Here is a 26514-nt window from a genome sequence, read left to right as displayed (position 1 = left end):
GAAATTGGTGTTCTGGAAAAAGAGTCTCATAATTCTTTTGTGGGAAAAAAAAGCATCAAGTAAAACAGAAGTATTTTAGTTCTGAAGAGATGCAACAGTAAAATGCAATGTTCTAAATACTTTTGAAAAGGAGTGGTAAGAGATGAGTGGGAGGAAGAGGAAGGAAAATATTGGAATGACTAATGACAGTATAGGAAGATGGGTGATTAGATGATCAGAATGCAGAGAATTAAGTGTAAGGCTAGGAAGATTAATACAATAGGAAGACAATGTATCTCAATAGAGAGGTATAAGTCACACTGTGCACAAGCACATGGTGAAAAGAAATAGGACAGAAGAAGAGCCTCAGCCCTGCAAAAATACTGTGCAGTCTGCACATGACATGTGCCACTAGCAGAATTAAGCTGATACTTGAGCCTTCACTCAAGTAGTTAATAAACTTCCCCTGTAAAGCCCATTTTCATGTAAAAGTCATGTAGGAAGGTCACACTGTAAATGAAAATGAGAAATTGTACATAACTCACCCAAGGATCACAGTAAATCAATGACAATCTGATCCTTAACCCTGAATTTTCAATTTTTAGTAGAGAAACTACAGGATAAGTCTATTTCGATCTCTTTGGTACTTTTTACTTCCTCATGAGTGGAAGCAAAGAGGCAGGCACTGATCTATTCTCTCTGGTGACCAGTGACAGGACTTGAGGGAATGGCATGAGTCAGGGAAAGTTTAGGCCAGATATCAGGAAAAGTTTCTTCACCCAGAACACAACTGAGCACTGTGACAGGGTGCCCAGGGAAGTGGTCACAGCACCAAGCCTTCCAGAGATAAGGAGCATTTGGACTACACTCTCAGGCACATGGTGTGACTCTTGGGGTGTCCTGTGCGGGGCCATGAGTTGGACTTTGATGATCCTTGTGGGTTCCTTCCAACCCAGGATATTCTATGATTCTATTCTAAGATTCTAACTGGATCTTTCCGATAGAAGAAAAAGCCAGGTGCTATACAATCCATATAAAGGCGAGATAAAACCACGTTTACTGCTTACAATGTTTCCATAATTTTGAATATAAAATACATCTTATGAAACTATGTGGAAAATAAAAAGGAAAAAAAAAAGTTTGAAATTTATAGTAACGCAGTAGCACTTGTATGATACAGCCAACAAGCCACTACGTCACAACATTTTTTCCGCATGAAGAATAAATTTGTAAAATTGGCTAATGAGCTGATAGTGGAGACTGGAGTGCCAGATATTCTCATTTTCTTTGGATCTTCCTTTAACTGCAGGAACATGAGAGCTTTATATTTAAAAAACGTGTCAGTACAAATACGTGGGTTTACAGTTGCAGACCATTAATTTGAAACACTAATGCAAAGAAAGAAGTGCCTAGAATTTCAGAACAGGCTTCCATTGATCCACTGAAGAGTGGAAAGTACTAATAAAAATACTGTAAAACATTTAAAGATGGTATCCAAAGAATTTCCAGTAAGAGGATGAGCTCCTTGGGTCTCAGGGCACTGAAAAGCTGTCTTGTTACTCAGCCAGTGAACTGGGTTTGGTATGCTTCTTTCAGCTTTTGCATGCAGGTGGAAGTCTGCATTTATGGGTCAGAATATTAACAGATGTAATAAAGAGGTTTCCACATACGTTTCTCTAAAATCTTTGCAAAGGTGTAATGGTGATTATTACAGTCTGCGTCTAAAAACTTCTGCCATCACCAAGAATCTTCCTGCTCTAGCTGTGCTGCAAACCGGGGCCAAAAGAAATTTTCTTATGCAAAATGTTCATAATCCAAGGCCATGGAGCATACTACTGAACTAGCTAATAACATGAAGTTATACTGCTGCTGTGACAAACAGGCTTTTATATGGGGTAATTTACCCTGTTTCTGCTGCACCAAAGCACTTCATACTGTTGTGACTAGATTTTTCTCCTTTGTTCAGGTTAAATCATTGTCAAGTTGCATGCACATGCCGACAGTACATGAAATGGAGCACAAATGAGTAGAGATAAAGGGCCGTGCAAGAACACAACACCAAACAGCAGTGGTCATCGAGATGCACAAGAAGTCATAGCACATCACTAGTACAGTGATTTTTGAGGGCAACAAGAGAGTTTTCAGGAGACATCTGAGGGTACAGAAAGAGGAATCTGCTTTCTTTGCAGCAGAAATCAATAGGATGTTTTGTAGAGGGGGGCAAAAGAGAAGCACCAAAGCAGAATGCTTGTAAGCTTCCTCTCCCCAAAGCATCACCTTATTAAGAAAAATAAAAATTAATTTGGGGAATGAGAATAAACCAAAGCAAAACATTATATGGGACATGAGGAAACGATTTTGTAAGCATGCCTGGAACTCGATTTTGGAGTAAGCCATCTTTATATCTATGCCTAAGGCCATGAAAATATGCAAGGACACTTCATATTCAACAACATGATATTCAATATGATCATTTTGGTTCAGGTCCACATGAAGTCAATCAGGCTCAAGGTCCTACATATTTTATTCTTTTGAAGAAGACTAAACTTGCAGTTGAAATGTACTTGATTTGACACAAAAGCAACACAGGAAGAGTTTATCAACAAAGGATATTAGTGCTTTTCACAGGGCTAGGCTTAACTGTACAGTGTTTCTGGAAATGTTTAATAGAACAAAAGTATGTGGAAAAAAAAGGAAAAAAAACCTGCAGGCACAGCTGATGTAAATGTTTGAGTTGGTTTGGGGGTTTTTGTTTGTTTTGGTTTTTTTTTTTAATAATAATTTTTATATTGCCTAAATCCCTAAAGTCGGAGTCTGGACTCTGTCTGGAGGCTTCCCAAAAATCACTGCTTGTCAACACCCTCTCCACAGAAATGAGTCTGTTTACCTCCATCAGTGCATTGTTAAGTCATCTCTTCCCACTACCATTACAGTTTAAATTAGTGTCCTTACAGAAATGTCTAAGCCTCCCTTTCCTTATTCAGAAATTACTCCAATATCTAAAGCCTATGTTAAAATAACTTACATCAACAGAATGCCTTTCTTCAAAGTGCATCTCTACAGAGATTCCTCTAATTAGTTAGATGGCATTTATTATGAGAAGGTCAAAATTTGAGGAGTTGATAGTAATGAATAAAGGGAAAATGCAAAAATTCTAACTGGATATTTATTCACTTCTAATCCTGATCCAAAGTGAACATTTTCCTGTAGAGGAACTTGATGTAAAGTTCCTTATTCTGCCTCAACAATCCACTTTTGGAAGTGACACACAAGTGCGATACATCTACTGGAGCACGCCAATCTCCTAAACAGTCTTTGACAGGTTGCACAGGAATTCTGATGAAGCCTTCATATCACCCAGTGTTTGAAGGCATTCTTGATACACTATGTCTTGTGAAGTTTTGCTCTGCAAACAGTGTCTTGCTGAGTTCTTGGCAGTTAAAAGAGACATTGGAAGACTCGAGGGACAACCCACCTTCTACAGGCTAGTAGTGGGTTTCTGTGGCTAGGTTTTGGTAGCAGGGGGTTGGAGGGTAATAGTACAGGGATGGCTTCTCTTAGAAGCTGCTGGAAGCTTCCCCTGTCTGGTGAAGCTTCATGCCACTGGCCAAGGCCAGAGCCAACTGTTGCACAGTCAGAAATTCCATCCAGGGAAGAGTGGAGTGAGAACATGGGAACAACAGTGTAGACACCAAGGTCAGTGCAGAAGGAGGGGCAGGAGGTGCTCCAGGCACCAGAGCTGAGGCCCCTACAGCCCGTGGGGCAGCCCGTGGTGGGGCAGCTGTGCCCCTGAAGCCCATGGAGGACCATCGGGGTGCAGAGACCCACCTGCAGCCCAGGGAGGAGCCCATGATGGAGCAGATGGATATCCGAAAGAGGCTGTGACCCTGTGGGATGCCCAAGAAGGAGCGAGGTCCTGCTTGGGACCTGCAGCCTGTGGAGTAAGGAGTGCACGCTGGAGCAGGTTTTTCCTGGGTGGGACTTCTGGCCCCTGTGGGGGACCCACACTGGTACAGCTCACTGGTGAAGGACTGCACCCCATGGAGGAGTGACCCACGGGACAGCAGTTTCATGAGCAACTGTTGCCTGTGGGATGGACTCATGCCGGAGAGGTCCATTAAGGACTGTCTCCCGTGGGAGGGACCCAGAAACAACAACTGACCATAACCCCCATTTCTTGTCCCTCTTCACCTCTGGTGGGGAGGAGGGAGAAAATGGAAGGAAGGACGAGTGGTGGGGAAGGTGTTTTTGAGATTATTTTACTTCTCACTCTTTTGCTCTGATCCTGTTAGTAATAAATTCAATTAATATTCCCATTGAGTCTGTTTTGCCCATAATGGTGATCAGTGAATCATCTCTCCCAGCTCTTACCTGATCTCACAAATCCTTTGCTGTTTTTTTTCTCTCCTCTGTTCAGTTGGGAAGTGAGAGGGAGGGGAGTGAGAGAACAGCTGTAGTGAGTACCTGGCGTCCAGCCAGGGTCAGCCCACTACAAGGCTTTACAGAAAAAAAAGGTAGTCGGCAACAAAGGAAAAGCTGGTATACAAACCAAATGGGCATTCACATCTAAAACATTTATCTCTTTCTGTCTCTAGCAGCCATTGGCATTCATTGGTGTGTCAAAAAAGTTATTGATTACATTCCTCTTACTACTGTGCATATCCCTTTAGCAGAGCCTTTTCTTTCACCGTGATAAATAGGACAATTCTTGGTAGTTCCAACCAAGAGAAACAGTGACTCCAATCACTTCGTCACATTTCTAAATGGTCCCTCCCAGCTCAAAGTCCTAGTAAGTCATAAGCTGCCTCTGTGTCAATGCCCTTTTGACGAACTCTGGTATATAATGTTGATCCTCACAAAACCCATAGCAAGTACATAAGACACCAAGTACCTGGTACATAGGAAGGGCTTTCCCAGAAGTTTTCCACCCAGCAAGCATGGTCCTGACACCTGTTTCCTCTGAAAAGATATCACAGCTGAAGAAGTTGCTGGATGCAGATGTTTGCATCCAGGGTATTCTCAGTCATAGCAAGCTATGCTATCAAAGGTATCAAAGATAATTGTCCAGGCATTACTCTGGAGTAGAAAATCCTTCACAAAGCCATATTTAAGAACTTAATTAAGTCAATCATGTTTTTTTTTTTTTTTTTTAATTCTAATTCCATTCAGCAGTTAAGCCAAAGTAGAACTAATTGTGGTCACTAATACTAGAAGGCAAAAATAAGAATACTTCTTGTGAGCTTTCCAGCACACAAACAGCCTGTCATCCATCACCAACGCCCTTTGGCTGTTCTTCAAGAGCTCATAAGTCTTCGCTGCTGTCAGTCTCTACTGTGGTGAATAATGCACCTTCACATGTTTCTGCTTTTACTTCTGTGTCCACCTACCCCTTGCATTCATCATGCCACAGCTATTGAATTGTTATAGAGGTGGGTGGCTTACCTATAGGGCTAGTCACATTCTAATCATGACAACTTTTTGCTTACAGTTCCTGAGGTATCTTACTCTTGGGATTCACTTCATCGGTCAAGATTAACTTTGGCCTTTATTTTAAGCCCAGAAGCTATACAGAGGGCATCTAACAAAATACGTAAAATACAGAGATAATACCAATAAGCACCTTGGGGAGGAGACAGGGAAAGAAAGGTCAGGAAAACCACCTAAATACTACTTTGGATACTCATCTGCAAGCCTTCTCAGCCAACTATGTGCAGGATAAAAGACTGTGGTAATTTTATAGGATTAGCACTACAGAAGAATTGCTTTGAGTGAGGAGTGAATGTCACAACATGTGATCGGTGGTGACACTGCAGTACATGAAGAGGCCCCAGTAGGCATTGTTTCATAGATATGAAAACAGTGCATGGAACAAACTTGGCCCTACCTGAGCTTTTCCTAAAACCTCACATTTCCTCTGTTTCCAATTTCACCTTCACAACCCACTTTTTAATCTCCACCAACAGATGGAAACAGAAAGTTGGATCAAGAGGAAAATGCTGCCAAAGATTAGAGGTTTGGAAATTTACAACTCTTATCTAAGGAAAAACTACAGTGGAAGCCACTTGCTTTAGTCAGAAGCCTTTATTATTGTAAAGAAGCTTCAATATATGCTTTTGCTTTCAAAATAAGAAGGTGGAAGCATAATATTTTATGAGTCAAGCTGAATTAAAAATAAAAACAAAAGCAATTAATCTCCTAGTCACCCAATCTGGACATTTTTAAAGCTGAGGTCTGTAAAGCACTAACTTGGTAACAGACGTAGTGAATAACAAACATGAACTTGTCACAGATCACTGTAAAAAAACAGGCAGGTGTCCTACTGTAAACCAGAATTTTTGTTTTCATTACTGTTAATCCACTTTTCCCCTTTACAGCTATTCAATACAAAGGATGACTGCGAAGTAGTACCAGTTCAGCAATTTGGAGGATGGAAAAAAAAGTAAGAGTACTTTCAAAAATTACAGAACAGAGTTAAAGAAGAAAATCTGTTTTAAAAATTCATTTCTGTTCAGCAGTCAAGTGGTCTGTTTTGAATTTCAGTGGCTATCTGTAGCACTGAGATTTCTATGTCATTGCATACAGAAAAGCTGACAAGGAATGGTGCTGTCTTACTCTATTCCTAGCCACAACCTGGTAGATAAAGTCTGCAGTCACAAGGCAGCTGAGAGCTCTACCAAGACTATTAAAACATACTGGCAAAGCTGGAAGGAAGAAATTTAAATGAGGCCAGGTTAGAGGTTTCAAAGGGATGAGTGACTGATCCTGTTTCATGTTATGCCAGACAATGCTAATAGTTTAAACACTAGCTCTGTCAAGTAAGAAATATATGTATTATTGTCTGTGAATTATTAAAATTGACTTCACCTACTCACCTTTAGACTTTTCTGACTGAAAGGAAAAAAAAATCAAGGAAAAAAAAGTCTCACAAGGGAGGCATGCACTCTTAATCTATTACTAATGTCTTCTTGAATCCTGTTAATATTTTTCATATTGTCTGCTTTGGTGAGCTCAGAGACTATATGTGAGGAATGAGCAAAAATTCCAGCTGATCCTAGGCATAAAGCTCTTAATGTTTAAGTCTCTCTTGCCCTGCAGATAATTACTGTCTCCTCTTTCACCCATCCAGCTGGGACATCAGACTATTTGGGTAGCATCCAAGATGGGCATGAAGATCCATTTCCTGGTTCATGACAAGTACTATAGAGGTTTATGCCACAGAAATAATTTTCTAGGGCTTTATTCAGCAACAAGTACCCGCACTACCACCTTTTAAAAGTTGTTTATATCTGCAAGGTTCAATTTCTCCTGCAATTTAACCATACAAGCTCTCCTTGAACACATGGGAAGTATTAAGGATACAAAAAAATAATTAACAATGTAATTTTTTTCTGTAAGTTCTGATAAGCTCAGAATCATTGCTACAGGTTTTTAGTGCAATATATAGAAGAGACAAGAAGATCTGGAAGGTGGTCAAGCACTCCTCAACATTTTCATCGTCATCACAGGGTAGCAATAATAACAAAGGTCCCACCTTTTCATGTCTCCATCATGAAATTATTAATTAACAAATGATGACTCTAAAGATGAGAGAGCAGAAAAGTGAAGGTTGTTTTTTTTTTAAGCAACCACTTCCAAACCTCTACTTTCTTTCCACCATTTGCCCTTTTGAGAGAAATTGCAAATGGTGAAAGACAGAGATAAGAGTCTGAGCAAAAACTTCCTGTGGACTTTTTTGGGGAGACAGAAGACTTCTAGGATCAATCTAAAAAATAGTCAGATCAAAAAGCGCCTGCCCCCCAAATTAGGCTTGCCTTAGAAAGACTGAAGAGCCATTTTTTTCTCTTTTTTTTTTTCCTATGAGCAGAATATTTTTTGACTTTTTTTTTCATGTATGTGAAGTTAAAACATCCTACATTTTCTTGGGGAATAAACTTCAGATAACTAAAGAAATAAAATTAATTGAAGGAAGTCTATCGTAATTTTTGGACTGTGAAACACCTGAAAAATCATGAAATGAAAGCTTTTGGAGACAAACCCCCAAATCTTCCTCCTTCCTCAGAACTGGCTACACCTTCATGCATTTCTCCTTACTTGGTCCATTATAGCCCTTTCACACTGCCCTGGAGCGTCCCTCCAAGGGACAACTGTGCTCAGTCTCTTAACACCTTCACCAAAGTAACAATGCTAAATATTTTGCAGAAGGTGCCATAGGATTTTGAGAATCAGTGGCTTGAAGTACCATCTTTCAAGCAGGAAAAATATTCAGTGTCGTGGCATACCCAAGCTCAAGACAGCCGTTCCCCCAGCAAACCACTGACTAGAAGACTTCATGCTGAAAATGCCAATGTCAAGGCATCTGCTGACCTAAACCCAGCAGAAACTGCTTTTACCAACACTAAAATGATCTCCTGATAAACCAAGTTGGGGCTGTCATCTTCCTTTGTGCACCCACTCACCCATAAAATAAAATAGAGACAGCAAGCAAGCTCTGGCTAAGGCTGAAGAAATTAGACATGAGTCTAGCCCTTAATTCCAGATTTGCTGAAGGAAACCTCACCTCTGTCTCATATCCTCTATATTCAAAAGCCATTTTTATTTTCCTATAAATCATGCCATTTAGAGTTTTCTGCTGCCATTCTAAAACCATTGCAAGGGTTGTGTTGGCACAACGCACTCAAAAGAAAAGGTTACGAGGTGGGAAACACAGTCAAAATGAGAACAGTATTGTTAAGACATTGCTTGACTTTTAAAACCCTATTGTAAAATAAAATAAACAGCTTCTAAAAGGGAGACAGATCCTCAGACATGCTCCCACTTTTGAATGTGAACCAGAAATCAGCTGTGTAAGTGACCTCAACCACCTCTGACGCCAAGGTCTTCAGAAAGCCCTGATGGGAACAGATTTGTGCTGAGCCATTCTGCCACTCTAACGGGGCACTCCAAAATGTCGTCTGAAGGACAGTTTGACTCTTTTGAATGTCTGATCTCCTGTAGGAAATGGGGAATAGTCTGTAGGTGGCGGAGACTGCTGGCAAGAGGGAACACTTAGCAGTTGGGACAAATGTGTCTTTGGTGCTGCCTAAGCCCAGACTTCTGCTGTGGATTTTGCCTGCTCCAGGCTCTCTCCCACCCCCATGACTTCCCTTCAGAGGCTTTGCATTTCCCACCACATCTGCTGGAGTGTTTGTATGGGACAGGCATGGCACAGGCATGGGACAGGCAGTGATAAGAGAACAAGGGATGGTCCAAATGAGGGTAAGGCAACAGAGAGAGATAACAAGTGGGGGGAGGAGGCCAAATGGCAGGCCAAGGGAAGGGGGAGGCAAGGGGATAGGAGGTGAGATAAAGAGAGACTTTATGTGCATGAATAAACATAAATAAGTGAAGAGGTGGCAGTAAGACCCCCTACTGCCAGGAAGGCAGAGAGGAATTATGGGCAGGAAACATTAATGCAGGAGCAGTTGATTAAAACTACAAACTGCATGAACTTGATCTAATTCCTTCTTGCCTGCAAAGCTACCCTAAGAGAACCTGGCTAAAGAAATTCTCTTGAGCTAATTCAGCATCTCTGCTCCTGAGCACTGTGCTCACGTACAATGGGCCAGGTAAACAAGAATAATGAGCTGGCACCTCCTGAGTTCCCACAATGTTCAGGCTGGCCGTCTCAGTTACCATCACAAATATATTGCTTTGCCTCATATTAAGATGCAACAATGGACACAAGCACTCTCTTAGCTACTAGTATGGAAACTGTCCCTATTAACTATTCATGCCCTTGAAGTGAAGCACTTGCTTGGATGCAGTGCTGAATCAGGCAGTTTCTAATTAAGGAGGTAAACAGCCTTCTATCCTCATTCATCTCTCCCTCAGCCTTAATCCTCCAGTCACCTAAGTTTAATTTAAAAATCTGTTTTCAGGAATTGAGCCTGGATCTGTCACATCTAAGATTGCCATTAATTACCATGTGTCAACAGCCTTCAGAAAAAATGAGCAACGAATTAAAGCCACCAACCCTTCTGCCTGGATGACAGCTTTATCTTTACACAGTTTTTCAATGGGGCTGCAATCTCTATACCCACCCAGACTGGAAAATTGCATTGCCCAAAGTTAGTCAGAGATTTCTTCAACTAGTCTGAACATTTCCAAAGAAAAACTACTCGTCTTGTAAATGAACATATGGTGCAACGCCCAAGGTGCAAAAGCACTCCAACTTAGACCCCAGGAGGTAAGGACACCCTCTTCCTCTGGCTAGTCTTGTCAGATGGTTGTGGCATTTGATTGGAAAGCAGACTCGGGTTGATGTTCTCAGGAAGATCAATGAAGATGTGAAGGTCACAGATGACACACGCCTGGTTTCAAAACCTCAGGAATGACAGCAGAGAAGGAGGTGGTGAAGGAAGAAGGGGAACAGAGCCAGCTGTAGAAGTTGCCAGAGAAATGTTTTGTTGGAGGCACAGCAGAGGAGGAGCAGGATGACGCAAAGAGAAGCAACAAGTAAAGCACAGCATATGAGCAGCGGTGTCCAGAGGGATTCCTTTACTGGATGTGGCTGTCTAATACTGATATAATGAGCTAGCTATGAAGCAAAAAGTCAGAAGTGTGTGTGGGATGGTTGGAGGGGCACATATTAGGTATCTGCTCCCTCAAGAAAGGAGGTAAACTAGGGCTCCTGCTAAGAGTCTGTTAAGAGGATTAAACAAGACAGTGAGCAAGACTGGACATGAGCCTGCTGAAGCTTCTCCAGTTTGGTGACATATTGAAAGGAAAACATCATAGAAATAATGGTCTTCCTATCTTCTAAGGATGAACTAAGATTAACAAAATCAGGGTGAGATTAACTAGAAAGCTGTCTGTGGAGGGATGGTTGCATCCACTAGGAATGGCAAGAGAACACAACGCCATCAGGCTCTCCCCCTAACTTTGCTGCCACTCTGTGATATTACTCAAGCTGTGTAGTCTATCTGCTCTGCTCATACATGTTTCAGAAGCAGAAACACAGTGACGCTATTTTTTAAAAAAACCTTTTTCACGTACTTGTTGAGAAACATTTAAAATATGTTAGGTGCCGCTTAGATGCTATACAGAGACAAATTACTACTAATCATTATTTTACTTGGCTGAATTTGACATGTACATTTTAAAAGATACCTCTGAAATGCCTGGTATCTAAGGCCTTCACTAAACCAGCTAATCAACCAAACAAAATCTACTGCAGGTTTTATTAGCAGGAGGGACAAATAAAAGGAAGAGGATGGCAAAGCAATGCAGAGATAATGTTGAGTTTGAAATAAGGAACAATATAAAGATTTTGACTGACACAGCAGCAGAGTCACCTTGGAGGAGAACTAAGGACAAGAGAGGCAATAGTTTTCAGAAGCTGACATATATTTTCAGAATAAGCAGGGGAAAAAAAATAAGAGAATACTCTCAGTATTATGACAACTCACAGCTTCTTTACCTGGCTGCTAATGAGGAAAATAGACAGGAAAATCAACTGAAGATTATTCTTCCTTGAATGCTCCCATTTCATTTTCATGAGTATTAGTACAGGCCACATATTGACATTGATGAGCAAAAAAGGTCCTTGAGGAAGGGAAGCACGTGTTTCCTCATGCAGATATCTGAAAAGTTTACAGTTGCAGGCAGCTCTGAACTTAAGAGTAGGAAATGAAGCTTGTATGAAAACTAAAGTGGAAGTGTGGGGCATTTAGGGGTTTGTGATCATGGTTTCACTAGGTTCTAAATGTTCTTTAGGGCAGGAACACTTAGAGGAGTTCAAAAATGTTTTTGACTGTAAAAAAGCTGACTTTGGGTGAATGTGATATGCCCCAAGGAATTTTTTACTGGAATCCAATGAAACATGGGAAACACAGAGCTGAATTTTTAAAAAAACATCTGAAGAGACTGAAATTTAAAGCCATCCTGCTTAATTCCAAAGAAAGGAAAGGGTAACTGAGGCCAAACACAGTTAAACAAAGATGCAAAGTTTAGTAAAAGCAACACACAGAAAACTTGAGAAATCATATATATATATATATATATATATATATGATTATATATATAAATATATATGTATCTATATTTAATTTATATCAGTGCTATAAAGAACTGGGAGAAAAATGTTTAATTGTTTAAGGTGTATAACAAAAGGAAGAAGTTAGCAAGTTAGCGTGACCTTTTTTCTTTGAAGAAGAGTAATAAGAGACCAGATGACTATTTAAATATTAGCATCACATTGTGACAGAGTTTCCAGGGCTTGCTTAAAGGAAGGAAATTTGCATTGATGATGCATGTGCATCCTCGGAGTTACAGCCATGCCAGCCTATAACAAATGTGATGCACAGATATAACCTGCAGTTCCTACACTAGCCAATCTGTAGGAAAACAGCAGATGCAGGTGGGAGGGAAGGGAAGAATTCCCTGTAACACATGTAGAGCATTAGATTCAGAGAAAAAACAACATTTACATATGGTTGAAAGGTTTCTTTTCTTTTCCCATTCAAAAAAGTAACACAAACTCCTAACTGAGAGATATATATATCTAAGTTCTGTGATGACAGGACAGACCAGCGAGACCTGGAGTTAATCTTCATTGTTGTAGAAAAGGGCAATGAAATGAAGCAAGCTTCTGTAGAACTGTTAGCTTAATATCTGCCATGCAAAAATAACAGAAGCACTTCTACTCACACAGCTTATTTGGCAAAATTTAATTAGAAGCAATTGTGCAATTCTTTGAGGGAATTTATGCATACAAATTAATAGTAATTGTCCTGCTGAGAGATAAGAAAAATAAAGACAGATCATAATTCTGTAAAAATTACCCAACTTTAGGGGTTGAGAGACCTGGTGACTATGATATTGTGTGCTGCAGGGATGATTGTTTTCAACTCACTGAGGCAGTTCATTGAATTTCAGTTTTAATTTTTAAAATAAATTTAAAATTAATGTTAGTATTTTTTATAAATACCAGATTATTTAAATCCAAGTATAGATTAAATTGTTTGCCTACAATATGAATATTCTGACTAACATAAGTAGAAAAGACTAGTGAGATAATTTTTGAAGTACCTACATTTCACAGGTGAATAAATGCTAGTAGGCACTGATCTTTACGTGACTAGGGCAGAAAATGAATGTAAGGTATGACTTCACTAGCCATGTGCTTAAAAAGCCTGCAAAATGCACGAAAGCATCTTCCCTAGTGTAGTATAAAGTTCAGTATAAAAGCAAAATTGCCATGAAGCTCCTGTGAAAACTGTTGATTTTAAGAAAGGCAAAAGTAACTATTTTTCTCCAATCCTTACTGCAGGTTAGTCTCCAAAAACAATTAAAAAGAGTCAGAAAAGATACTGATAAGAATTTGATACAAGCCGACAGAAATGGTACTGATAGGTTTGTAGTTGCCAAGACACAAGGAAGGAAGGAGAGAGACAGGCACTGGAAACATTAGCAGGAACAATTCCCAAGGCCAGTAAATATCAAGGGGCCCCAAAGCAGTCAAAAGCAGAGTGAAGAGATTTAGAGCCAAGGCATTCAAAGGGTCTACTTAGTTTGACCAGAAGACAGTCTCACATTTCAAGGTTTCTTCTTCAGTACAGCTAAGCTTTTCAATGGGAGGCCTTGACCCCAAGGATCACTAACTGAAGAAAACAAATGTGTTTTCAAATGAATGTATTGGCACTGTCAGAACTGACTGTACACAAGATTAAATTATGTTTATTTTCACTTTCCAGAATACCATGTTAAATTTTAGAGAGACAGACAGACAGAAATGTTTCCAAGTAAGACATGAGAATCTGAGCATCAGATTTTCTGCGTCTGCTGGGATTTAACAGCAGAATTCCTGTTAACTGATCTAAGCCTCCTTCCAAAATGTCAACCTGAGGCTTTCTTGCCTTCAGCAGTATTGGTATGGGTGGCAGCAGGGGACACGGGCTGTCAGTCTGTTTTAGTAATTTTGTTGCTTTTCCTTGCTTTCTTGCAATGGATTGGATTTTGGTCTAGTAGTTTGAATTGTACAGATGTGACTCCCTGCATGAAACAAACAGTAGTTTCCCTGCCTGTGACAAATAAAATTAGAATTAAAAAAAAAGAAAGTGATTCTGGGTATCCATCCTGAGATGTTCTAAAAAGGAAACTGATTGCAGGAAAATGATGCCACATCTATTCATAGAGGAGTTTGCTCAAAGTTCATCCGTTCCTTAAGACAAAGGTACTTATGCACTATTGCAAAATGGACAAATGTATAGTGATCTGAATTTAAAATCCAGAAATTGTGTTCCCAAAAGCAGACCAATAGAGACAGAGAAGAAGGAGACCATGGGCACCACTCTTTCAGCAGAAAATGTCTGAGCACGTGAATGAGGTGGAACTACAGCCTACAGTGATGGTTTCCAAACAGCTACATACTAATTGTGAATTTTGAGGAGTGAATATGTACTTGTTAGTAAGAGGTATGACAAAGCAGGAAAGTGGGTTTCACAAAGCACAGACTTGTTGGGTCAAGTGTCCTTTTCCTGTTTGGCAAGTCCTTTTGTCTCTGTCCTCCTTATCATCCTGACACCTTACCACAGCACAGAATGACCGACAGCTCTTAATGACTTCCTAGCATTTGATTGCAATACACAGGTCCAGTCCTTTATTAACATAACATGAAAGTCTCTGTTCTCCTCTGAATTTCAGTTTTAGAACCCATGTTCACTTCCACACATGCAGCTCCCTACATCCACCCTGCAACACAAAGGTGCTCTTGTCACCCGTTGCTTGAATCAGACAGCTCTTCATCGACTGACAGCTGGTGCTGTGTCAGCAGCCAGTGGGGCTGGTATGACTCCCCCAGGGAAAGGAGAACATCCTCTTCTGGGTACACCTACTACTACATTGTACAATTGGGACTATTGTGCCCTGTGTCCAGAAACCAGGCTTTGTCCTATACTATCTCCACGCATTGCCATCACCCTGGAGCCCTGGAAATACTGTTTTTTCCCCTCTCCTAGAATGCTCATTAGGTGATGGGAGCACAGGCATTAGTGACTTGGTCCAGCTGGCAGCATGTGTTGGTTTAGTATCCCTGGTAGACTTCACTGGCGCATTCTTGGGATGTGTTCTGCAAACAAGCATTTGCTAGGTGGGATCCTGCAAAGCACCCAAGAAAACAAAGCACACACGCACTTCTAAAATGGGAATTTTGCAGTACCCATAGTTACAAAGATCTGAGCTGGTCAGGGGATAGTCACTGAATGAAGTTGAAACACTGTCATGAAACACAGAAGGGGGTACTTTATAATCAAACTCATCAGTGACCACCTTTCTCTGCTTTCCGCTCTCATAGCTGGAGAAGAGGTGACCATATTTCCATTCACAATCAGAAGGAACAACGAGCTTTGTTTTGTTTCCCATATGATGTTTTACCCCCTACAGCACTGCCTCTCCCACTCAGAGAGGCTGACCAAGCGTCTCTGTGACAGGGCCACCCGCTCCTGCCGCCTGCTCGCTTGTTTCTTCCCAGGTAGCTGGCTGTGAGGGGCCAGCAAGCAGGCTAATTTAGAGCTCTAAAAGCTGGCAGCGGGAGTGCAATTAAGCCGTTTTCACAGACTGCTGGCCAAATGCAGCAATTTATTGGCTGAGTGATTGGATTATTCATTTGCAAAGCTAAGAGAGGGCATTTTCTTACCACTTCAGTTGGCCTGTAGTACTTGTGATTGACTGTCACATGAATCTTGCCAGTCTCTTTGCATCGTCCCACTTCATTTTCATTCTTCCCTTCCCACCTGTAAAGAAGATAAACATTTAATCAACCCATAATTACTTTAGTGCTCTGATCTTACCAACATTTGGCCTGCTTTCATTTACTTGAGGCTGGTGTCAATTCTCCCTGCAGGACAGTATAAACTCATTAGCTATAGGAACAAAGGCAGAGTTTAGACTTGAATGGAGCAACAGTGGCTTTTGAAGTCTCTTTGTTTTGGTTTTTGATTCAGTGGAAGGTCTAAAATACAGGACTTCCAAATTAAACACATAATGTTAAGGGAAAATAAAATGTCCTCATTTCATAATGTCTCATGTATCTGCAAATAAATATGACAGTGAGGTTTTTCATTTGTGGATTGGTTCAAAGTTGTTTTCTTAAAATATTTTTAATTCTTGTATTTTGGCCAGTACTTTCAGGAACTCTTTAATTTGTTAATTTTATAGATGTGAAGCTCTGTTTGAATAGCATTAAGCTGCATAATTTAATTTGTGCTTAACTAGAAAAAAACCAAAACAAAAACAGTTCTTGGGTTTTCAGTCCTACCTCAACATGGCACTCCACATACATGTATTGTAAACACTACTTACTACCTGTGAGCTGAAAGCCAGCTACTTTGTCCAAATTAGTTTCATCTGTGTTGAACAGCCTGCAATTTGCTGCAATTTACGTGATCTGGTTGCGTTGTGAACTATTCTCTTAGAGACTGTTCTGGTCTAAAATTTCAGGAGCAGCAGAAGAGGAACAGTTTGGTGGGTGACTAGCTCTGCCTTTGGGCAGGTCAGCCTGCAGCCTCAATGCCTGAGGACAATGCTCCCACCCAAAATAAATATACAAAATCCAGAGTTATAATTGAAATTCTATCCTCTCTGCTTTTTACCATGGGGCTCTGCACCAGCCTGGCATAAAAATATGATGATGAAGTCTACTACCTTTTTTTTAATGTTTAAGTAAAATCCATATAATTTAAAACAGCACTGGGATTTAGAAAATTTTGCCTCAGTCACCAGCCAGGAAAGAAAAGCACCATTTGCCTCCCTACTGCTAATTGTTCTGTCAGCTCTTGGGATTTTTGTTAAAGATTTGATTTCTCCTTGCTCCCCTGCTCCACCCTCCCACCCCAGCCCTCCTACCCCCTCTCCTGACGCTCCTAGAAGAACCTAATTCTTTGACAATCTCAGCCTTCATTTTTGAGTTTCTAGCCCAAAGGGCTAAGGAGAAAAGTCTGAAGATGTGACCTCTGTGTACTCATGAAAGTTAAAACACTGAAACGCAGAAAGAAATACCAAATATGCATTATTACTAGTTTTTTAATACCACAATTTTTATAACACAGCTCATGACTTTTGAATGACTAGCAAAGCCTGTAGGATGCTTGATACTGGGAACACTTTGCACTGAAATAATTTCCAACAGATAATAGTGACAGTGAAGTCAGCTGTTAATGTTCATGCCATGATGCTTAAGATGATTTATAATTTAAATTTTCTTTCTTTCTTTTTTGCAGTTGCTCTGTTTTAAGCCTGAACTGCAAAGTTTTCATTCAGAAGCCAAAACTAACATTAGCCCCTCCCTTTAAAGGGCAGAGGGTAAAGATGTGCAGGACTCAAATGAGCTTAATAGAAAACTAACCGTCACCAGTAAAACAACAGGAAGTGCTTAGATCAGGAGACGTCAGTTGTTGGAGGTCACTGAGCAGAGAACCCCATTTAACACCCAACAGGCTCCAGAAGGCTCAGCTGAGCCAGTAAAGACTCACTTAATGTCGCTATCAAAGTTATATAACAATAGAAATAGCTTAAGAAGAAATCTCCACCCGTTCTGCTCAGCCCAGTAATGTGAAAAGTTCACAAGTTAAAAAAAAAAAAAAAAAAAAAAAAAGTACATTGTGAACAAAGTAACGTTTGATAGCTGCACTTCTAATTACTCTTGGCACCTCTACGCTCACAGCTGGGAACACCATACTGCTGATAAAAGGGACTGCACAGGGGCCAAGCTGACACCAGCACCAAGACATCCATTTCATCAACCAGCTCCCCCTCCCCTCTCTCTCTAATCATAAGAAAAGAGAAAAAAAAAAAAAAAAAAAAAAAAAAAAAAAAAAAAAAAAAAAAAAAAAAAAAAAAAAAAAACCACACCAAACACCTCTTTAATTTATAGTCAAATTGCAGTCAGAATTGTTAACTCAGAAAGTCATGCCAAATTATTCTGAAGCACAAGCATGGTGGAAGAGGCTTGGGGAACCCCTGTGTCGCTGTGGCTTTAGATAGCTGCAGCTACAGAGTACCCACATTTCTGCTCCTTGGGGCCAATGCCCACACAGGTAAGAAAACAGTCTTGTGTAACTTGGGGGAAACACTAAAGTAAGTTTGGCTAATCAGGACTGGGCTAAATTTACAGTGGATCCCCCAAAACCCCAGCTGGTGCCAAAGCCCAGAGCTAGTAGGCAGGAACCTGCTGGCCTAGTGGAGGCTTTTCACAAAATGCTGGTCCTAGAGCCTGCAGACAACAAGCCTCTACAGCAAGGCCTTTGCCTGTCCCACACTGTGTAGCTTCACCCTCTAATTGAAGCAAAGGATGGGTTTGCTGTCACAACTGTTGGCATCAGCCACAGGCCAGAATGTTCTGCACGTGCTACTGATAAGTTGACGCCCTTTGCATCTACACTTCCATGTCAAGTGCCTCACTGTTGGAGATGGATGATTTGGAATTGCTTAGAATGACAGTCACTTGCTGACTATGGTGGATACCACTGCTATCAAGGACCTCAGAAATTCCCATAAAACTAAGTTAGTTACATTTCAAATGCATGTGCAAGTTTACTTGCTTGAAAAGTTCTTCACCTCAAGAGCTTTTAAATTCTGGATTTATAGAGGGATGGACTGCATTTACTTTAAGGCTAATTCCATATCTGGAGATCACTACTGTCATAATACTTATTATCAGCAGTGACGAATGCTCCTTATGCTTTACAACTTTGGAGATTCAAATTATTTTTCATTTCCTACAACTATTCAGTAAGAGAGCAAGCTTCAAGCTGTGAAAACATCCACAGATACAGAGGACTCCATAAGGATGAAAAGCAGGGGTACCCACCTGGCGGAGTGTGACATGGGTAGGGAAGGAAACAGGGGAGCCAGGTTAATTGAGGAGTGGTGGGAATAGCACTTAAATGGACCAAATGGTCTGAACAGATGTAATTGAAAAGCAAACAAGGCAAAGTAGATATATTTTTGTGGTGGTCATGAAATCAACTAAAAATGAAGTCTTTTACAGAAGCATAGATAAACTGAACAAGTATATGCATTTCATGTCCTTGTTTGATCTTTACATAGAAACAGAACTGATGGTATTTTAAAAAATATTTAAAACCACTAGTGTCTACAGCTGCTCAGCCTCTTTATGGAAAACAAAACAATCATGTACACCTCTAAAATTAAATATATGCCAATAGAAAATATTTTTATATTTAAAAATGAACAATAAATTGAACAAAAATTAAATTTTAGGAAAATTTTGCTCTTCCTCCATAGGTAATATGATATACCATTTGTGTAGACTTCTCAGATCTGTGGCCTGATTTCTGTTGCATGCAAAATTAAGCCAAAGCACTTCATTCTGTCTTGGCACTTTATAAACAGCAAAACTGACACCACATAACAGACCATTAATATCTTTTGCAAGTAATCTTTTGTAGGAAAACTCTAAGTATGAGTCTTCGTATGTTCCTTTGCCACCAACTCAACCACCAACCTTGCCAGCAGCTCTGATGCATCAAAGCAGTCAAGGATATAGGGATTGTGTAACCACGACCTTGTGCTTAAATCAAAAGGAAAAGTATTCCATAAAGGAATGTACCTAAAATTTCTTTTTCAAAAGCTCTGACGAATCAGCTCTTCGATGCTTTTTTTTTAACTAGACAAACACAGTTAAAATAATCCTATAGTGCAAGCATTGTCAAGCTCAAATTTCAAAAATCTAAATTGTAACTCCCCATGTTACAAGACTTTAAAAGAATAATACATGCTAGGCTCCCTGTTTTTTGTTTCTTTTTTTAACTTCTTTTCAGTTAATTGGAAAGCTTTTGAAGCTGTATCCCTTCACTCCCTTTTGTGAAAGTTGGTGTTGAGAAGAAAATGTTTCTGAAACAATAGTAATGCTTCAGTGAAAATCAAAGCATTATGGAGAGAAAAGTTGTAATTTCAAGTAAGTTACATTAGTGTCAACCTGAAACAAAATTATATTAATAGCTTATAAAGGAGATGCTTTGACATTTTCAGAATCGATTTTTTTCTTTGAAATGGCTTCAAAACTTCTATTTAAGTTATTCTTTCTTTAAATGTATGTCCAGCTGACCTGAAATCAGATATTTTCCCAAATTGCATTTGTGAGAAGTAATTTTTGTGGGTGGGGAATATGGACTTTCCCATGAAACACCACATTTCATTCTCACCCAGTCTTCGTATAGAAGAAACTCTCATACCTCTTATGAAGTATAAAATCAGATAATTACATTTTTACAGTCTTCCAGCCTTAATTTGAATTGTGAAACAGAACTATTATTGGGTCTGCCTACAGATAAAACCTTATATCAATAAGAAAGTAATGAAAACCTGCGCAGCTGTAAGAGTTAATTACCCAGTTGGGGTGGGTTAAATGCCCCCTAAAATATATATCTGCTTCAAGAATGGTGACAAAAGTGGAACAGTCCTAAGCAAGGACCTGTGCTTGTGTGGGTTCACCCAGGCCAGCACTCTTCACCAACCTGGCTGGGTTCCTTTCAACTCTCTTAAAAATGCCTACAGTTCCTGCATGAGATCCTGTTCCCTTCTTCTTTACCTGAAAGCTTCTGAGTTTCTTGAGCTGGTAATTACAACACATAGCACTAGCTAGCCAGCACTTTTTGGTGGGCAAACCAGACTGGAAATAGCAGCTGTTTTGCTGATAACTTCTGATGACTCCTCTTCCATGTCCCCACAGCACCATTATTAACATATTGTTGGCTTTCCATTCTCACAGCAATCCTTCAAATCTCATGTGCTTCTGTAACCCAACCTTCTATTTCAGGGTAAAAAGAAAAAAAAAAACCCAAACACACAAACAAACCAGAAAAACCCTCCTCCCTCAGTTCAGTCTCAGTTCAACCTTCATTGTCACTGAAGAGGCCACTGCTCCACTTCTGTTAGTAGTTCACCTCGTTAGACCCTATAGATTATCTGCAAACTTCCTCTTTTTAGGGTGATCTTTTATAAGACCAACTACCACGTTAGTTAAGATAATATTTGTATGTAGAGCCAAATGACTATAGTAAAATATTCATTTTTTCTGAATTAATTCTAATCCTGCAAGCAATTACTATTTCTGTAACAAATGTGCATGTATTTTCATATTAATAAAACCCACAATAAATCTTTCTGCAGCTTGAACAGTTTTTTCTTTTCTTTGTCTTTTTTTTCTGCTTTCCACATTTGCAGACTGCAAAGATCTCTGAGTGCTGTAGTGGTTTCAGGCTATCTTTGCAATCCTGTTCTAATTTAATAAGATTAATGACAGAAAATTAGTCAAGACAAGCGTTTGCCTGTTTCGTGTACCCTGCTGTAGTTCAAATTATAGGCGGGAAGTGTTTCCCCCAAGTACTACTTAATTAGTAATAAGTAGAAGGGAAAGTAAAAGAAAAAAAATGTAATCCTTACAAGGGAAAATATTTGTAGCTCTGAGGCTTTCCTGTTAGTACAAAGGACTGAATTTGAATGATTCAGAGGACTATATAAATATAGTTTGAAATTTCTTCCTTGAAAAAGAAATGTTAGAAGAAAAAAACCAGACAAGTTAGATAAACTTCTGTGTACAGTTTACAGTCAGTTTCAGAGAGAGAATCAGCCTTATTGCAGCTGTACATTTCATTAGTTACAAAAATGTAGTAAAATTTCTCTCTCTCTTATTTTGGCTGGAAGACATAGTCCTGACATGTGCTAATGACTGCCGAGAACAGAATATTATGTTATGTTCTTGGAAAGACTTTTTAGGCTGTCCTGGATTTTCAGCTGTAAAAGTTAATGTGAATTATTAGGAAGACAAAAAAACTAACAAAATAAAATTCATATTTTTAGTAGGTTGATGAAAAGGCAGGTTTTCTTTTCTTCCTGTTCTCTATTGCAGTATCATGATGTGACAGCTAAGATTTTACATAAATTTCTCCGACAAAGCACAAAGAGTTAGGAGTCCCTGCACATGTGCCCAGTGTTCTCAGATGTGGCATGAGCTCTGCCAATCATTGTTTGCCACGACATCCATCCTGGTAATTTACTCCATCATTCCATCAATTTTGAAAGGCGAATTGTACGGCAATACTGGGAAGCTGTGCCATCACTTATAGCAATGGAAAAGGTGGTGTAAATTTCCCAGATAAGTTTCTGAGGTTGCAAAACTTCATAATACCAGTAATCCTGCAAAAACCCCAGGAACCCCAAACAACTCAACACAACTCTGAGGAAGGGAGATAGGAAGAAAGCAGCTGTCCCCGTAGGAAATTGTTTAGCAATTACACTCTGGTGCACTGCTTCTTAGGTGCCTCATAAATTGTAAAGTAACGGATCAATGGGACTCGCCACTGGGGTCCCACAATGCTAAAAGGGAGGATTTTGCTGCCAGGTTACTCCCTGAAGAAGATATATTCAAACTGGAGGAGGTGGGAGTGGAAAGCTGTTGGGGGTTTCAAAGAATGTGAGAGGTTACCAGCCGGCAGGCCAAGAAGTCAGCAAGGACAAGGAGTATGTCTTGTGTGTGCATGCACTGCAAAAGCATGGGTCAGGCTGACACCTAGAAAAATTGTGGAGGTTTTTAACAAAACTTTCCAAATCCACAGAAATATTTTATGTCTATTGCAATTTGAAAGATGAGCAGTGGGTCTGTTAAGACGTTATTCCCACCCTGAGATCATGGGGAAAGAATGGTTGGTTTATCTGGACAGACTATATCCAAAATGTTCAGAACTGCACCGTTGCCAAAATGATCAGCAACAAAATTATCATTAGCAGTTAAATGTCACCTTAGTCTCCATATGTATAGTTACACACTGTAAATGGCATAAAGAATGAATAAGTTGTTCGCAGGAAAGAAAAATTTCAGAAAGCCAAGCCCCCATTTCTAAAGTGATTTATGTTCTTAAAAGTCCATGTCACTTGGTGTCATGTAAGTTCTTATAAAATTTTTGAAAATTACTTTTTTTGACTAGTAATAAAAAAATCAACCATGCCTTTGTACACAGAAAATACCTGCCCTACCTCATCATTTGGAGCCATATTGTGAAGTTTTTCGAAGAGAGAAACTTGTGACTGATTGATTCAATCCAAACACTGACTGCACTAAACACCAACATGAATGATACGCAGTCCACCACATGGAGCCATATGTGAGCAAAAATTAAACAGGACACAAAATTCTGAGTGTTAGGAACAACTAAATCTAAAGTAAGCCTTTAATATCCCCTCTATAACAGAAGCTATTCATAAAAGTACTTTCACTTTTATTGTGGACTTATTATTTCCTTTAGGTTTTCTTGAGGGCTTAATTTGCCTTCTAAAAAATACATGTGGATTTTTCACTCTTGGGAAATGCTGAGACTTCTTAGGCCAACTCCAAAGCAGGGAGCTCAGTTTTAAAGTAATGGATATATTTACTAACATCAAAAGAAACCGTGATGTGAGGAACCACTGCAAATAAAGACATTCAGATAGGTACCAACCTATATGTATAATTTTCTAATTACAGGTAATCAGAATTGGAAAAAAAAAGTTGTTCACCAAACATTCATTCTTGCTTTGGTAAACAATACTAGACAGGGACAAAGTAGTTCTCAAAATCACTAGAATTCTTTCTTACATAGAACAATTGAATTTTGCAGCATTTTCTTATCCATGCTTACTAGGGTGATTTATTTTATAAATACAAGAAACCAAACTATAAAAAGTGAAGAAAAAATAAGACAGGCAAAGCTATTACTAGAGCTCCTACTAACTCCTCTTTATCCTCTCAAACCTCATTACTGTTTAAGGCATATGGCACAATGTGTGATAACAGGGACACCTCACTATCAAGAAATGCTAAAATTATGCAGAGAAACTTATTCCCCAAACTGAGCTTTTGGGTTAGAAACACTATTAATACATTCTCTCTCTCCCTCATCAGAATTTTTTTTTCTGGAAGCTGATGTCAAAAATTGAAACCAGACTAAAAACTCATTGAGAAGAAAATGTTATTACCTCCTAGCCACCCACTGGCTGTTCAAATAATATTGTATATATCTGTGCACTTCTGCATATTTATTGAATTTGTCAAGTTTTTGTTCCCAAGTAAAACTTATTGGCCCTGTCAAAAGTTCACCAGCTGCACAAGTGACTTTGATGGCCCGAGGAACAGCCCTGGTGCTAGCGTCATGGAAGAGCCTGTGGCTTTCCTCTCCCTTTTCCAGCTGAGATTGGTATGTTGATGCATGGGGCCCAGAGAAGATACAGAAGGAGGGAAATTGAAAAAATAATAAACAATAAAAATATAAATTACAGAAAGCGCTCACCAAGCCATCCTGGTTTTATTATACGGCCTTGAGAAGGAATTTTGTATTTTCAATCAAACTATGTGGAATATGCATTGTAAACATTCTGCACCCACTGTTCAAGATTTCTATGGCTTAGAAGGAGAAGAGCTAATAGGAATGTAGAGTGGTTTGCTACATAAGCCTTGTAGTGTGGCTGACAGGCTGTCCATGGAAAGAATAGGGTTGGCAGGTGTCACCTCTTCAGATCGCAGAGGATGGAAACAGGACTGAGGGGCTCTGGGGACACAAAATAGAGAATTGGGCAAAAAAGTCCATTTTGCAAGAGGATGATGAACAGCACTAACAGTGCCCATCTTTGGAGGGGCATCTCTGCCCCCAGGACAGGGAGTGAATGGGAGAACAGCAAATGATGACTTTTTTGATTAAAAAATTAAGACTAACCCACCTACGTTTTTACTCGTGATCTTGAGGGCAACACTAGACATATCTGCTGTGGCAGTCATTTGTGCCTGGAAGGTCTCACATGTTGCTATTAGAAAGTGGGGGCCGGGGCGGAGGGAATAAGAATGTAGACAAACAACACTCTGTAAGACAGCAAATGTGACAGGCTAGTAATGTTCAACCCGTGGCTGCTCTCTCATCTTTGTACTTACACAATGGTTTTTCCAATGTGCTTAAATGACTTCTCCACGAATTCACGGACACTGTGGACCTCCCCAGTAGCTATGACAAAGTCCTCAGGCTCATCTGTTTGCAACATCAGCCACATGGCCTGTGGAAAGATAAACAAAGTCAGATTCAGTGCACATGTAAGCGGTCCCTTTGGTACACAATATTGTATTACCGCATTTTTGATTTGGAAATAACTAGACATACACACACATATCCCAAGCTGGGGAAATTAGCACTTTCCTTACACGGTGGCTATTAACCAGTTCAGTGCAACTCTAAAAAGAGTTCAATTATTTCTTATTATAGAAAACAACACTGTATTTGATTTTCAATTTGTTTCACAGCAGGGGTTTCTGCAGGGGAGACTTTAATATGTTTACTTTTGAACACTGAGACTTGGTTTAGTGCTCAACAGTGTGGATTCACTTATTTAAAGCACTGCATGAATTGACATTGATATGGGGAAAAGAACAAAATTTTGTAATGTTTCAGCCCAGAGTGCTGTTGTCTGTCTTTTACAGAATGATGTTAAATACACTGAAGCATGAAAATATGGATCCTTTTGGCTCTTTCTTCTGTCACATTCGTTTTGTCCAAGTGAAGATTTTAATTAAATGAGTTTAAAAGGTAAATAAGAATGTTTAACAGTGTATTTGAGCAAATTAATCTGTTTTTCCTGCTAAATATGTGCTGAATGTTACATACAAAAGCATTGTAGAAGAAACTTTCTTTTGATACGGGAAAACAGAAAACACTGGTGGAAAAGTGAGACAGCCATTAACATCAGTTTCAGAGAACTGTTTGTGCAGCAAAAGGTTCGCAATGTGTTTCGAAGCAACACTTCATGGGATTGTCAACACATTTGCATTTCAGGGGAGCAGGTTTAATTCCTGCAGCAGTCTTTCACAGAGTCCCCTCCCACAAAAAAGTAATGATGGATGAGCACCATCTCAGAGGCCTGGCCAGCTAAGTCAGCATGAAAAACGGAAAACAGATGGAAAAAGAAGCATGCAAAGACACGTGTGACTTGTCTAAGGTATGGCAGCAGGTACATTTCAGTTTTCTAATGTGAGAGGCACTGCTGCAGTGACGACTATTTGAGTGCATAGGAGCTGTAGGTGGACAGAATAATCATTACTTTAGATCAATTAAAATAATGCAAACACTTCATTTCCTTTGGAGAGGAAAAGGGAATACCTGTATGGTATGATCCTCATTTAATAAATAACCAAAAAAGGAAAACAAAATAATTCAACTCTCTCTCCATATGGTAAAAAGGACTGTCATCCTCTCACAGTGTAATCCACAATGCTATTTGCATTGACCTCTTCACATCAGCTTTAAAGAAAACAACTTTAGTAGGTCCCTTGATGGTAGTGGATACTCTGCAAATCAGATTAATAAAAGCTTTGGGACAGCTCAGTTTCTCTCAGTAAATACCACCTGAAATATTCAATTTTTCCCTTCTATTCTTAATAAATCAGTGTCCTGCATAGCAAGGTGATACATTCCATTTAAATGGTTCTATTTGCAAGCCATTTTTCTTCCCAGTTAATATTTT

The 26514-nt window shown here is 39.6% G+C and overlaps 1 protein-coding gene across 1 annotated transcript in view; it reads right to left on the bottom strand.

Annotated features, from left to right (window-relative positions):
• The window catches only part of GMDS (GDP-mannose 4,6-dehydratase), a 411128-nt gene that overhangs the window by 58123 nt on the left and 326491 nt on the right, over positions 1-26514 (bottom strand). The window contains exons 8-9 of the mRNA XM_027881664.1: positions 24935-25053; positions 15653-15749 (exon numbers count right to left, since the gene is read on the bottom strand). Of these exons, the coding sequence (XP_027737465.1) occupies positions 15653-15749; positions 24935-25053 (216 nt within the window). The remainder of the gene's footprint in view (positions 1-15652; positions 15750-24934; positions 25054-26514) is intronic.

The sequence above is a fragment of the Empidonax traillii genome, unplaced genomic scaffold, assembly GCF_003031625.1.
Source record: "Empidonax traillii isolate 1590-97213 ecotype Southwest subspecies unplaced genomic scaffold, ASM303162v1 scaffold92:size1159251, whole genome shotgun sequence".
In the NCBI taxonomy this organism is placed as follows: domain Eukaryota; kingdom Metazoa; phylum Chordata; class Aves; order Passeriformes; family Tyrannidae; genus Empidonax; species Empidonax traillii.
This window is presented reverse-complemented; position numbering and strand designations above follow the sequence as displayed.